Source organism: Centroberyx affinis, unplaced genomic scaffold, assembly GCF_046629955.1.
Source record: "Centroberyx affinis isolate AG114_WGS23_722 - 3 ecotype Tasmania unplaced genomic scaffold, CSIRO-AGI_Caff_v1 ptg006175l_1, whole genome shotgun sequence".
NCBI lineage: Eukaryota > Metazoa > Chordata > Actinopteri > Beryciformes > Berycidae > Centroberyx > Centroberyx affinis.
The window spans coordinates 1-15,502 of record NW_027283135.1 but is presented as its reverse complement, the minus strand read 5'-3'; the positions used below and the strand labels follow the sequence as shown (position 1 = coordinate 15,502).

The 15,502-nt window shown below is 41.2% G+C and overlaps 1 protein-coding gene across 1 annotated transcript; it reads left to right on the top strand.

The window, feature by feature from the left end:
* Positions 1-292: 292 nt before the first annotated feature.
* LOC139638171 (phosphatidylinositol-binding clathrin assembly protein-like) lies at positions 293-11,048 on the top strand (the record flags this gene model as incomplete). Its single annotated transcript, XM_071512211.1, has 20 exons — positions 293-386; positions 615-726; positions 1,467-1,573; positions 1,689-1,730; positions 2,461-2,472; positions 3,064-3,149; positions 3,265-3,388; positions 3,499-3,632; positions 4,551-4,651; positions 4,829-4,981; positions 5,424-5,507; positions 5,876-5,968; positions 6,227-6,337; positions 7,147-7,263; positions 7,441-7,471; positions 7,600-7,699; positions 8,298-8,357; positions 8,559-8,663; positions 9,084-9,189; positions 9,602-11,048. Coding segments are annotated over 19 exons (1,759 nt in total), but the record flags the coding sequence as incomplete, so codon positions are not given.
* Between the last annotated feature and the right edge of the window lie 4,454 nt (positions 11,049-15,502).

The following is a 15,502-nucleotide window of genomic DNA, read 5'->3' as shown; positions in this document are numbered from 1 at the left end:
AAATAATCTCCCTTTGCAGTATTGCTGCTGGAAAAAAAGTTGAAATGTCCATGGAAGAAAATACAATACCTGTCACTTCAAATGTCAGATTTCCATATTTATTTTAATAATTTGAAGATTTTAATGCGAAAAGAAGTGAACAATCAGTGAAACACAGGCACCAGTTTGTTAACATGCATTAGGAGTTCCTCTGCTTCCTTTTCCGTCCCTCCCTCCCTCTGTCTCCCTCCTCTCCATCTTTTCTCTCTCGTCTGTGTCCTCGCCTGCTCTGACACACCATGTGTCCATACAGAGTGGATGGTGTGATGAGGACCATGAATACAGAGAAGCTTCTGAAGACTATCCCCATTATTCAGAACCAGATGGATGCCCTCCTCGATTTCAATGTGAGTTTAAGGTGAAGCCACCCGTAGCTGTGCTGCTCGTGTAATAAAAAGAGGCTCGTCTGGAGTGTGCAGATTGCGCGGGTGGTCCAGAGGCTGGAGCGCGCCGCAACTCAAGCGAGATGCATTATCTTAACGCTGTGTTTTTGTATGTCAGCAAAGCTACGGCTATGAAGACAACCTATAAGATAAATGTTGAGGCTGTATGTAAGCTTGATTACTTTCCTTCAGGTCAATGCCAATGAGCTGACTAATGGAGTCATCAATGCTGCCTTCATGCTCCTCTTCAAAGATTCCATCAGGCTCTTCGCTGCTTATAATGAAGGCATTATCAACCTGCTGGGTAAGACCTTAAGTCAACTTTCTTCTTCTCCAAACGACTCCTCAGTAGTGATTTAGTTTGTATTTATATAGCAAAGGTGGAATCATAATAACACATTAGTTAGCGTGCAGTGGGAATATGTTTATATTATGTCCCACCACCATGGTGCATGGTCTTTCTGTGTGTAGACTCATTCTTATGAACAATAACTCAAAAACAATACATGATATAAACTTCATCCTTACGCCACAGGTTCCCCTCTGATTAGATTTTGGAGCACCTTGCTGCATAAATTTGTGTATTAATGAGGAAAAACTGATTTTCTTGAAACTCTTCAATGCTTTAAGATGCAGAGTTCATATTAATACCACCCATGAATTATGTGAAGACAAGTAAACAAGCCCTGATGAAGGTTTGGCTGAAACGGCAATTATTTCCACATAAAGTAGCAAGAAGAAAAGTAGCAAGTGTGCAATTTATGATGCACCTATACTCTGAGAACCTGGAATACATATAGGTGTGTGGACTGTTTCGTAAAAGACATGTTGATGATGACATGGAAATATTTGCTACTTGCATGCATTCATTAGGTTGATTAATGATCTCATTAGCATAACTGGTTATGTGTAATTTATTGTGGTGTTTATGGCGGGACATCAGGCAGCTCAAGTGCCTCTTGTTGGTTTATGTTACAGAATTCTTAACTTTGTCTTCTTAAGTTTATGCTGATGGGTACAATCTGTTTATTTCCAACCAAACAGAGAAATACTTTGACATGAAGAAGACCCAGTGTAAAGAAGGCCTGGACATTTACAAGAAGTTCCTCACCCGAATGACCCGGATATCAGAGTTCCTCAAAGTAGCAGAGGTGATTTCCACTAAACGTTTTTCTTGCGTTTTACTGTCATGAATCAGATTCCTTCGTCTTCTGTGTGTGTTAATAGAGACACCATTGTAACTTGGTTTCCGTTCTCGCACTACAGCAAGTGGGGATTGATCGAGGAGACATCCCAGACCTTTCTCAGGTAAGCATGGACCATCTGAAGCTAGAATTTAGAGGGAGTCCCACAGTTCACTTGAAACAATCAAATACACAAAAAGCAGGCATACTCTTCTCTGTTTGTCTCTACAATGAAAACATAGAATATCCACTCTCATCTCCAGTTTCCTTTCTTTCTTTTTCTTTCTTTCTTTCTTTCTTTCTGTCTTTCTTTCTTTCTTTCTTTCTTTCATTAGCGTTTTGCTTTGTGTCTCTATTCCAACGCTAACTCCTCTCTTTTTAATCAGCGTTGTCACCTTGTCCAACTATATACACTCCACCCTGCACAAATGTTCTTTAAGATAAGACACTTTGCATGATGTCCTTCTCAAAGCATGTTTCCAAAGGAGGTCCTCTTCTTCTTCCTCTTCTTCTTCTTCTTCTTCTTCTTCTTTGTCTTCTTCTCCTTATCGTTCTACTTTTTCTCCCTCTCCTTTCTACAGTAAATAAAGGTGTAAAGTCCAAACTGAGTGTTTTAAAAGTAAATCAGTGACAATAGATGGCCTAGTGTGATTTCAGTCCAGTCACAGCTTATCTGCACAGTAACAGTGAGATGTTGAGCAAGAATTGCAGGGGTGTCCTAGTTATACTTGGAAGTGCACTACTATTGTGCTATGGGGACCAATATGAAAATGAGGATTTTACCCCTAAAATACATTCCTCTCTTACTGTCACCACCTTTATATTCTGTATTTTCCCTTATCTTTCCACTTTAGTTCACAGTTTGTGTAAGTACTATCATCTCACTCTTCTTCTATGTCTGTGACTTGCTTTAGTGTTGTCTTTTGCATGCCTCTGCTCTGACTCTGTCTCCTACATCGTGGTGAAAACAGTTGAAGGAAAAAAAACACTCTCTGTGGTGAATTGCGTTCACACTTTGTCACATGAGGTGTATAAGCAGCGTAGCTCATCTGAAATGGCTGCCCTGTTGTGCTTAGACATGGTCAATTCAACAATGCTCAGGTTGTTGAAAGTGCCGTGGTTTATCATTCCACACAGACGTTACTCTCATCCAAAATAGCTTTTCAGCTGGAATGCAATCATCGATCAGTGGTGGGCAACTCATTGTGCAAGGTTGTCTGCCCTATTAGACCTATCTGTAGAATACACTAGGAGCAAAATTAAATAGAAACCTCCCAATCAGAGATATAAATTGGTGCACTACACGTAGGCTACAATAGTGTGGTATATTGTGCATAGTGTGTTCTGCTTTAGAAAGCCTGGTTGCCCACCACTGTCCTAAATAGTCTTGATGTCCATACAGACTGCATCTTCTCCGTATGAATCACATGCTGACTGTGTGTCTTCTGTCATGACAGGCTCCCAGTAGCCTCCTCGAAGCTCTGGAGCAGCACTTGGCCTCCTTAGAGGGCAAGAAAGTCAAGGACTCCACCGCAGCCAGCAGGTAGGTTCGCCCTCGCATTCAGTTTATTGCATTGAATTCCTCCTATTCTGTTGCTTGAATCTCGAAGCCCACCTGCCTGTGCTTCATCCGGTGTGAATGTGTATGTTTTCTTCAGGGCCAGCACTCTGTCAAACGCAGTGTCGTCGCTGGCAAGCACAGGGATGTCTTTCACTAAAGTGGATGAGCGGGAGAAACAGGCGGCTCTCGAAGAAGAACAGGCTCGTCTCAAAGCTCTGAAGGTAACGGTGTTATTTGAAGAAGAAGAAAAAATCCTGAACATACGGTGAAGAACATTACTTTTGCAGTGTCTCTGTAGTGTGTTAATGTTTGAATCTGACTTTCCTCCCAGGAACAGAGGCTCAAGGAGCTCTCCAAGAGGCCCTCCTTCGCCACCACCGACACATCGCCCGTCTCCACCACCGGGGGCACCATCAGCACAGCACCAGCCATCGACCTCTTCTCCACACCCAGCTGCTCCAATGGGTACTGTGTGGAAATCAATAACCTGTGGACTTTTGTATGAGCTGAAATCATTTTTTAAACGAAATTTGAGACAGAAGAAATGAAACAACTTTTTGATAAAGAGCAATAAAGAATGCCCCATTGAGAGATTATGTTTGCTGCTGCTGTTGCTTCTCCTAATTTTTTTTTATTATTTCACCGATGTATGACTGTTTTAATACCCTTGCTAGAAAGTTGTATTAAATTCACCCTCTTTTTAATCATTCTTCGGAGCATCTTAACTTAAACCCTTTGCGTTAAATGTGCTTTAGATTTGGGGTCAATTCATGAATTAACTCATCAATTCCAATTCAACTGATAAATTGGAATTGGACTTTGAAAAAAACCTACAGAAAAAATGGAACTGAACAAATTGGAATTGAATTGAAATTTCTGGAAGTTTAACTAAATTCTGTGACATTCCAAGGTTTTTTTGGAGGTTTTTTCTTACCACATATCTGAGATTAAATGGTGTTAGTGTTATATATTATCAATACTGAATATCAACTGTTAAAGGTACCTTTCAGGTGGTATTTGACACATAGTATGTAATCGCAATACATATATTATGATTGAATGCATTTGATTTGCTTAAATGTCTGATTCATAATGCTCGATTTATAATGTTTAGCAAGTCAAGACAATCTCTCTTAGAAGTGGAATTTATTGGAATTTAATTATGCTTCCTGTCATTCCAATTCAATTCCAATTCTGTTTCCTTAGAGCTGGGTGACATTCCAATTCCAGCTCCAGGAATTGGATTGGAATTTACCGTGCATTCTCTTTTTAATTCATGAATGGCCCCCACCCTCGTGTAATGTTGATTGATTGACTAATTGATAAAGAGTGCATGTACGTTTAAAATGTGTGTGAGTGTGACCTCTGCCTTTCTGTGTGCAGTGCTCTGAAGATGGAGAGTGACCTGTTTGACCTGCAGTCGTCTTTCCAGCCCTCCATGCAGTCCGGCTCCACAGGCCTTCCAGTGGCAACAGCCTGGGCAGGTGAGGAGCCACCTGATCCCCGTGTTCAGCTGATGTCTGTGTTCCAGGACTTTCATGACCTGTTCTGCATGCTCTCTCCTTCTGTTGTTGTTGTCTGACTCTGACGTCCACCTCTTCCTCTCTACTCTTTTTGTCTTTCTCTTTTTTTTTCTGTCTTTCTTTCCTCTGCCTGCCTAGATCCTTTCACCTCTGCTGAAGCTGGAGATGATTCCATGCCAAACCTTAACCCTTTCCTCTCAAAACTCGTTGTCGATGCCGCTCACTTACCTGTCGTGTCTTCAGACGGTGTTAGCTTTTCCTCTAGGACATCTGGTCATGAAATGTTTGGTGGTAATGACTCATTTTGTATCTCCTCAAAAGTCCTGTCTTTCTCTCCCATGTATCTGTAGTCGCTTCATACGCACGTCCAGCTCGCATGTTTAATGTCTCTGTAGTCTCTGTTGATAAGCTGTCTGTGCAAAGGTGTAAATTATCTATCTGTCCTTGTCTGTGTCAATATACCCCATTGCAATTCATACAAAGCTGAAATTTAGTTTTTTGTGGCTAAAACACCACCTCACATCTCCCTTATGTAGCGACCAAACAGGCCACTCCCATTTCCCTCTATAGAAGCCATACGCCCATCTGCTTTACAGTTGCCTCTCCTACCTCTCATTCTCTCTTCTTTATGGTGACAGTTTGGTGCTGTGTTGTATTGTAATAGAAACATTACCATAGAGCTTTAAGTTGAAATCTGCTCTTCTTTTTACCAACACTATCTTTGATTCTCCAGATCGTTACAATCCCTTTATTGACACAAACTCATCCGTTTCAACCAATTACAAACGCACAGTGCGGATAGAACACTCCATCTCAGGTACTTTGATGGCTCTCCATCTCAGTCTATGTTTCCTGAGCCCTGGCAAACATAGGCTCCTGATCCTATGCAATACCCATCGGCCCCCAATCTTACATTTACCGTATAAATGTGGACATAGACCTATCCTAATCCCCATTCCTTAGGGTCAGTACTATCCTTTTTGACAGTATTTTATCATTCTACAACTATCTTAAACTTTCCTTAAAATTAATTGAATTGTATGCAGTTTTACACATTATGGCTGTCTTCTTCCTACCTGTATTGCTGTCATTTCCCACCTGTCTCTCTGGTCTTGCTTTGAAATGTCTTTCCTTTTGGTCTCTCTTCTCTCTCTCTGTCTCTTCCTGCTTCCTGTGGCGTGTCAGACTCCTTCTGTGGTCCAGTGTCCGTTGCCCAGCACCTCCCACACCAGGCTCCCTTCCCCACTGAGCCCTCTACTGTAGCAGGTCTATTCAGAGGTAGAGTACTGAAGGCTCTCTCTAGCATATTCAGTGGTAGATCACTGCGACCTGCCAGAGATGTGTGTTCTGTAGAGAAGGCTGTAGTATCCAACTCTCCAGTGACTGATCTGATCACTGTAATTCCACGGGCCAGTACAGAATCCAAAAGTCTGAGTCCAAGCAGCGCCCTATTTTAACCAGAAATGTGACTTTCTGTAGCTCTGTCACCCCACCTGTGGTGTTCTGAATCGTCTGTTTTCTCATCACTTTCTGCAGGATACTCAACGCCACAGGCCCCACCCCAGCAGTCAGCGGGGGGACTCCAGGTGGACTTTGAGTCCGTTTTTGGAGCCAAAGCCGCAGGCAGCAACAGCCTCAATTCTGATGGTGAGGATGTTACGCTTTTGAATTTAATTTTGACAGTGTAATGCTCGCAGGTTTCTGTGTTCCTAAGGTAGAGGCACTTAATTTTAGTTCGCACTTGAAGTATCAAAGGCCTATCTTGCATAAAGCACTTGTCTATGTTCAGTACAAAACTAAATCAAACAAAAGTCACTCAAGTGAGCCAATAAAAGGGTCATGAAAGAAACAAGTTAAACATAAAAGGTTTTAAAAAAGGAGTAGGGACACTCTCTGGAATGCAGTCATGGGGATGTCCGCTGATTTTGCAAGCCTCTATAATGGGTTTCTCAAAGACATCTACGATGGGTCGCCTCTAGCTGACCTGCTACAGATCTCAAACTATTTTATTTTTCTCACAGAAAAAACCCCTGACATTTGGCACACTTTAAGTTGTGTCATTTGTTTCAGACTATTGGTCTAAATAAACCTCGTAACTGAAAACACCTGCAACAGCAGGCCATGCCTTGCAAGTTTTCCACAGTTGGCAGTATATTAAGAACAGACTGTCGTCTACACTGCACTATTTTTAACACATGCCATCAATAACGAGGAGCACCCCACAAGTGCAGAATGTCACTTTCTCCTTGTGTCTGACCAAACCTAACAGGAAATGAACCTTAAACCATAACGTTTCTTTGTACAATTAATTTACATCAGCAGAAAACTGAGCACCGTTGTGCACAGCAGCTCACATTGTGCATTTTAGAATACATTTATAAAGTCTTGTTTGTGACCCAGTGATGCATAACAGATGTATCATCTGTTGTTAGTCAAACCCCTGTGTGTCTTGTCAGATATTACTGGGGGCATTCTGAAACCCACTCTGGCCGGCTCCAACCAGCCATCCAATCAGCAGCCAGAGAAGCTGGTGTCAGATGACCTTGACTCCTCCCTGGCCAACCTTGTGGGCAGTAAGTATTATGCTTTCAGCTGCTGTGCTGTCCAGCTCTAATTGAGGATAAACATAGAATAGGGAGAATTAAAAGCACATAAGGGCATAACATGACATAAGCTGCATCACAGAATTCTACTTATAGACAAATGTTTGTGGATAGACATCTAACGTCTTCCTGTAAATTTCCTTTCAGACCTCGGCATTGGAAACGGCACGGCGAAAAAGTAAGTGATAGGTCAGCGCCCACCGCCTTTACGCAGCCGCTCTGCTGCTCAGCGGCAGCCACGGCACTGCGCTGTGTGTTCGGGAGCAGTTAGAAGCTGGTGCTAATATTAACTGTCTTAATCTACAGTGACATCCACTGGAGCCAGCCTGGGGAGAAGAGGCTGACCGGCGGAACCAACTGGCAGCCCAAGGCGGCGCCGACCACGACCTGGAACCCTGTTTCCATGGTGACACACACAGGCCTTTTACTGTAGCGCTCGCGCCGTCTGACTGTCTGTGCTATAATGTTACTCTCTTCTCAGTATGCTCATCTTTTACTGCCAAGTAACTGTTGTTATAATGTTAGGCTGTTTTGTGTTTGTTTATTATTATGGCCCGGGACATATGACACATTCAACGCAATAACTCAAGAACAATATATGATAGAAATGTCATACTTACACCACAGGTTTCCTATAGAGTAGATGATCTGATTAGATTTTGGAGCAACTTGCTGCATACATTTGCATATTAATGAGGAAAACACAGATTTTCTGAAGTAAACTGAACTACTGTATCTCCTTAGTGCTTTACAATACAAAGTATCTAAAATACCACTTGTGTAACTTGAAGATAAGCACATTGACTTAGAAATATTTGCTATTTAATGCATTACTTAGCTTAATTAATGACCTCAATAGCACAACTGGTTATTTTTAATATCGTGATTGTGGAGGGACATCAGGCAGCTCAAGTGCCTTATTGTTAATCTTTTGGTCATTTGTGTTTGAGAAATGCTATGTTCTCATTGACCTATGTTCTCTCATCTCATTTGTGTCTCTACAGCCCCCCTCAGTCATGGCCTTCCCTGCCACCACACCCACAGGCATGATGGGATATGGCATGGTTAGTATTATGTCAAATGTATGTGTGTCTACATGCAGTAGACACTTGGTGATGCACCCCGGTTCAGTAGTTATATTCACTTATAAAGTCACATAGTCGCTTATGCTGTCTAAAGTCATGCTGAATTAAATTTGAACAGCACATTGCCAAACCACTGTATCTCTGAAATAACTTGTTTTATCCCTGTGCTGTCTGTTGCAGCCTCCACAGATGGGCTCCATGGGCATGATGAACCCACCCACTATGATGTACACCCAGCCTGTGATGAGGCCACCCAACCCCTTTGGCTCTGTGTCCAGTGCTCAGGTGGGTGCAGGGGAGTCTGACTACTGTCCTGAACCAGTGCACCATAAAGTCAGTATCTATTAACACAGTGTCAGTTTGAGAATGTAGGTGTGTTGTGTTGTTTTGTGTAGTGTACCATAGTTAGCCACTGTGTAAGCCGTGTTGTGAGTGTGGATACTTTACCATCCTGATGATGATGATGACAGTTTAACACTGGACCCTTTACTCTCTGGAGCAGAAAGGAACAAAACTGTCAATCATCACCCTCCTTATGACTCCCTGTTTTTTCCCCACAACTCCTTTGTATTAACCTTTCTTCCATTTGTCACAACTTTATTTTTCCAAACTAATCTCTTCACTCCTTCACTCTCTGTACTGACTCTCTGACTTCTCCTCTGGTCCTCCTCCTTCCTTTGTTTCTTCCTGTCCCTCCTGAAATAGCCCTCTGCAGCCTCTAGTCCTTCCAGCCAGAGTCCTCTCCGAGCCCCTGGACAGGACCCATTTGCACAGCTCTCTCTCAAGGATTTCTTGTAGAGCATCTCTTTAGGTACAGCATGCTCTTTGCTTGCGGATGCACCTGCATGCATTGCATGCCCAAAGCTAATACCCTTTTGTTTCTTTTTTATCTTGTCTTGTTCCATTTGCATACTCGCTGTCTCCTTCATCTGATTAAATGCTACCTTTTATTTTTCTCTTGTTTATACTGTTTATCTTGACTTTGTTGCTTTTGGCTTTCTTGTCTGTTTTGAAGGATTTACCTTATGTCTTTTACATAGCCAGACTTGTGCTGACCTTTTGTTCTCATACCTGTCATCACTTATTGCACAAACTATGGACTGTTTTTCTGAATCATGCAGTACCCAGCCAGCTGGCGGGCATTGCTGAGTTTAATTGAACAATAATTGTTTAATTGCAACATTTTTGACTTTCAATAATATTGTCTGTTCTCCTCCCCACAGATGCAGTTCATGTAATTTGAAGGAAGTGTCTCTCAGAAGATGAAGCACTTAGCAGCAAAGCTTTGTCCTCGTTGCAGTCTAACTCTTCAGAGAAACATTCACACGCCCCCAAATACAGACATGTCAAGAACACAATGGTGCAATGACTGTCAGAAACCATGGTAACCATGTCCAAATGACGTTTGGCGATAACTCACACCCATTATTCTGTAATTTGTCCAAGACGTCGAGTGATGCTGCTGTCTAACCCCCCTTATAAGGATTCCTCATCCATTTTACAGTATAATCTGTAAAGATAGTTATGGGTGCTGAGAAACTTTGATATTATGTATTTGGAAATACTGTGGTTGGATGTAAAGGCTTGATGTTCTGCTGGGAGGGGAGAGGAAGGTGGGGAAAAAGAGGAGAGGAGTCCTTCCCTTTCTTGATCCGATCATCAGTCATCCATTTCCTACAGTTATTTAACTGTCACTAAGTAGTGATGCTAATGACGTTTACACCTGTTTAGTTTTTGTCTTTTTTACCGTGTTTACAGTAGACATTCCTTGTGTGTTGTTTGTATTTATTTATGATTATTGGTTTAAGATTGGGGAAAAAATTATTGTAAAATCTACAGTACATTGAACACCTGTGGGAGTGCTTCAGCATTAAACAAGGATCTCAGACTGTATCTTTGAGAGGTAGAGTTAAAAAAAAAAAAAATAGCTATTATATAAAATTACACCTATTAAGCGGAATGATAGAGCACTAAATATTCTCCAAGTTTTGTGTTAAGAACAATTTTTACTAGATGAAAGATTTCACAATCTCCATTGTACTTAAAGTGCAGGGGTTAGAGTATGAGTCAGTTATCAACAGTATATAGTCGATTCTGTGCCTAGGGTTTTTGCAATGGAACAGTTTTCTGTCTAGTTGAAAAACACTTCATCCACGATTCTGAAGCGTCGCACTGGGTGGTGGGCTCCATTTGCTTTAAGCTTGGCATGCCATTGACTCACTGACCGTATTCAAGGCTGCCTTTACTCTGAATGTGAAAGAGTTGTCTTCATGTTGCACACATCTTTCTACACTAGCTGCCCCTTCCTCAGTTCCTCACCGGAGTGGGATGAGAGGACAGTGTGTCTGGTTGTTGGCTGTTGCTGCAGTGATGAAAAAAAAAAAAAAAAAAAAAAGGTCACAGTTTTCGATGTAAATTAATTGTATAAAGATCCAGAGGACCAGGGTGGAGTGGAGCACTGTTGATCGGTGCTCTGTGTATATAAAAACTGACTGTTCGTTGAGCGCAAAGTGAAAGATGTATGAAATATGAAAGCAATTCAATCAAATTTGACTCTACCTAAGTTTGATTCAGGATATTCTCTGCGTTTGTCTCACGCAGATATTTTCTTTATGTAATTAGAACGTGTAGCAGACAATGACTGAGGTCTTTTCTTTCTTTTTCAAATAAAGAGCAGCTTCCACAAAGTGCTGTTTATTCATTTTATTAAGGTGTTATAGCATTGTTGGATGCACCTTCTTTTCATGTAATTTTTTTACGGGTGACACTGTGGCATATGGCATAAGAGGGAGGCAGATTTGTTACATTATGTGCATGAAGATGACAGATTTTTTTATGCTTTGTAAATCTTTGCACCAATCCACTATACCAGCCATCTTACTATTTACTCTACATTACCGTATATGCCTCTATCACTGATTGATGGGCAATTTATCTGATCAATAAGGCTTAGGCTTAGACAATGAGGCACCTACCTGGTCAGTAGCCAGACAGGACTCATTTGCATTTATACAACAGACAGTTCCACCCAAGCAAAACAGTATACAGTAATACTATTGTATTACCCTCTACTGTGTTACTGTTTTCCATGACGTCTACTGACTGTACCTAGTATTCCCAAGGGTTTTTAGCCATGTGCACAACTATTAAAACTGATTACCAGCATAAGTCATGATGTATCCATCCAGCAGAAATTGTTGATTTTTGTTCCTGATCAACTTTTTAAATCTCTCCAGGTTTCCCACTGGTCATGGAATTTCTGAAATATCATGGCATTTTGAGAAGTGTATTCCAGACAGGGAATATCAGATCATTTTACAATTGGGTCGCTTTACAGGAATACACCAAAATGTATTTCTCCAACATTCATTGCATTAGAAGGTGATTTTCAGTTGTATTTTCTCCTCTTTCTGAGCTGAACAGCTACACAAACAAACCAGGAAGGCATCAAATGTTTAGACCATGGAAGGGCTCCAATTTAGTTTTGGAAAAGTAATGACATTTTATCAGCATCTGTGGTGAGAGCCCAGTGTCTAAGTTATCTTTCTCCACAAGAATGAATGATTGCCTCCAGAACAGCAGCCATATGGGAAAAACAACACTGAATTGTGTTCATGTGATTGCTGTTTTAAATACCTCCGCTCTCTTGCCCTGCCTTTGGGGATGTTATAATGTAAAGTTAAACATTCACACCTCTTTGACAAACAGTGGCTCTGCTGATCTGAACCTGTGGAAACTGAGGACACCTGCTGGTCGCCACCTGCTATTACACCACATAATGAGTCTTTAATGAGTGCTAAAAGCTTTTCTAGCTTCAACAGACTCTCTACACCTAATATAATTTAACTGTTACCTCAAATACTATGTGCACTCGGAATTTCACATCATAAAGATCCACACTAGCCTAAACACGGCGAGAAAACTGTATGCCTGAGAATTAAAAACTGTGTATAATGAGTTTGGGTGGGTTTAAAACCACTAGATCAGGGTAAAAACATGCTTGAGCAAAGTGGAGTAATAACTAGGAGCGTGCAGCTGCTCAGCTGACTGCTGCATGGTGGTTACCTCTGCACATGTCAGGTCCTTCCTCCCAGAGTCCGCCCTCCCCTCCTCCTCCTCGTCCTCCTCTCCTCTCCTCAGCTCCTCTCCTGTCCGAGGCGTGCAGCACATCCAGCAGCGTCCAGTCTGTCAACTAGGTAAAAAAATAAAAAATAAAAAAAAAGTTTCACTCGGTCGCCCTGAGCTGTTATTTTCCGACACAGCAGGATGGAAATTGCAGGAGCGGTTTTGTTGCGCCTGTAGACGAGCCTGCAGGTGTGCTGTGTGCCGGGGTAAGATCCTTCTCCTGCTCTACCAGTCTGAAAGCGGAGGATGATAGGCGAAGCTGCTGTAGAGAAGTAGGATATATTGCATGCTAAATAATTCTAGGTTAACTGTCGATCTATTAATAACTTTTCTAGGCGTTTACTAAGCTTTGTTTTTTGTGTTTTCTTTCTTTCTTTCTTTCTTTCTTTCTTGGTAGACCAGTGTGTTTCTGCCTTAAACAACTCAGTTTAACTCTGAAACAGTAAACTTGAAGTACTTGCTGTGCTAGACTAGCACCAATATTAAACCTTGATAGTGTGTGTGTGTGTGTGTGTGTGTGTGTGTGCGTGCGTGTGCGTGTGATAGTAGTGGGAAAATTTAGTATTACATAGCATACAATTGAAAATCCTTTAGTAGGGAAATCCTTTGGTACAGTATGGTCTCCTAGAATACCACAGAAAATGACTGAAATCAATCTTGGGAGTTTGGATACAATCTTCCTGGATCCTGTTAGACAGTCCAATGTTAGATCTGCAGGATTTTGATGATTATTTAACGTCTTCATGGAGTTTTTGACTCAGGTCAGAAAGGGGAACTTTTTAACAAACTGATAAAACTGAAAAGATTATGTGCTCCCAGTGAAGCCAAACTTAATCTGGAAAATAGAATTACCAAATCAGACTTAACTTTGTTAAATAGAGAGAAAACAACTCCAAGAAAAACATTTTCTAGTTTTCCCAGTCTTCCCTGGTCAAGAAGAGAACTTACCTGTTGAATTGTATTAACACTTGTATCTCAAAATGTGCAGGAGCATAAAAACATGTATGGTTAGATGGCATTTTGTTATATTACTGAACAGTAACAGAGTCAGAGGCTGTAATTCTTTTGAAAAGCAGCACACTGTTGTACTCCGCTGCTCAAGTTTAAAAGCCTCAGCTTGTCTCTGGTCTGCAGAACTGAACTCTCCAGAAGGCCTGAAGTCACTCAGCCGGAGCCACATATTTTGTCCCAGTGTTGGTCTCATGTTAGCAGCTGTTATCTGCTGAGTAACTGTGTCAACTACAGGCTCTCAAAGTAAATGTGCAAAAGGAGTGCACAAGATAAATTGCAGCACTAATGTTGCCGTGAAGAATCTATTCACAAGCTGCTTTACAATCAGATTACTTTGAGAAATTGAGTTGGTGGAGTTGCTGTCATTGCATTCCAGATATTACCAATTTAAATTAGGCGAATGGATGCCACTGTACAATTGGAAGTTTATTGAAGCTTCTTTTGGGGAAGCCCTTAAGGTTCATGTAAAACATGGCATGTTACAATGTTAATGGTTACCTTTTCGTTCACTTCGTTTTAGTAAGTTGATTAAACAACTCATCAGGTTGTACAATAGAATAACAGCATGGCAGCCCCATCTACTATTACAAAATCGAGGTGAACACTAACAAATTTAATAAAAGAGTTAATTCATTAGTCCAGCTTTATAAACTTTGCCCCATGGAAGTACATAGCAAGTAAGAGACAATTGTTCTCTAATCTATAACTATATGTTTGACTTACAGCAATATTTTTTTTATGGAGGATATTGCATCTGATAATCAACCAAGTGTTTTCAAGCTAATTGTCTAGTCAGTGTATTCCAAAGCTTCCAAAAAAGGCATTTCACTTTCCCTTGGCAGTTAAACAAAGGCATAGTTAGACAATAAAACAGTTAGTAGAGCTGGGCGATATAATATTGATATCATGATATCAGACTAGATATCCTAATATCGTAAGATTGTAATATCGTGATACAGCTTAAATGTTGTCTTTAAAGGCTGTGTTACAGTTATCTTTTACAGTTATACAATTTTCGGAACTTATTTGACTGTTGAACTGAACAATGAATGCCTCTACCTGCTTCGCCATCATATCCATATTAGCCTACTAATGCTCGTTTCTCAAAATTTTCTCATGTGTAAATATCTTCTGAAAGCACCAATAGTCATCCCGAAAAATATCATCACATTATCGATATCGAGGTATTGGATCAAAAATATTGCGATATGTGATTTTGTCAGTATCGCCCAGCCCTAACAGTGAGCAGAAATTGAACACGGCTTTCAGGATCTAACAATAATTTGAATTTGTTGCCACATGATTTCTGTGGTGCTGACAGACCCAGCTGGTGGCTGTGCGCAGCCCCCTGAGCTTTTCACACCTGCCGCCGAGAGAAAGAGGAGGAGGGACCATGATTGACCTCAGCCACCTGACGGAGGAGGAGCAGGGGATCATCATGACGGTGCTGAAGAGGGATGCTGAACTCAAGAAGGCCGAGGAGGACAGAATCGGGTAAACGAGTGATATGTTACCTACATCTTGCATAGGCAATGGCAATCTTATTTTTAAATTAGATCTTTTTATAGTCAAAAAAATGCATCCTAACTCGACGGCCTTGACTCATTCTCTTTATAGTGTCGCAGACTTCGGCGTCTCCCACCGCAAGCTAACATTTTACATGAGCAGAAATGTCTTTGATTACAGTTAAATTTTCTCTCACCCGTTTTGTGAGAAGAGGACTTTGTGGAAGAGTAAACAACCCAGTCAAAATGATATTTGTCTGGCCATAATAGAATAACATAATAACAGCTTGGCCGGATGCGAACATTGCCTGCCTCACTTGAGAAGCCCTAATGTGAGATAGGCAATTAGATTACAGCCCCGTTTAACTCCACACATGGGAGAGGATCATGCTGGTCTGATGGACAGGAATAGAAACCCTTAGAGGCACAACAAAGAGAGACACCTCACCTGATGGGAAAAAAACTGCACATATAGTTGTAGCA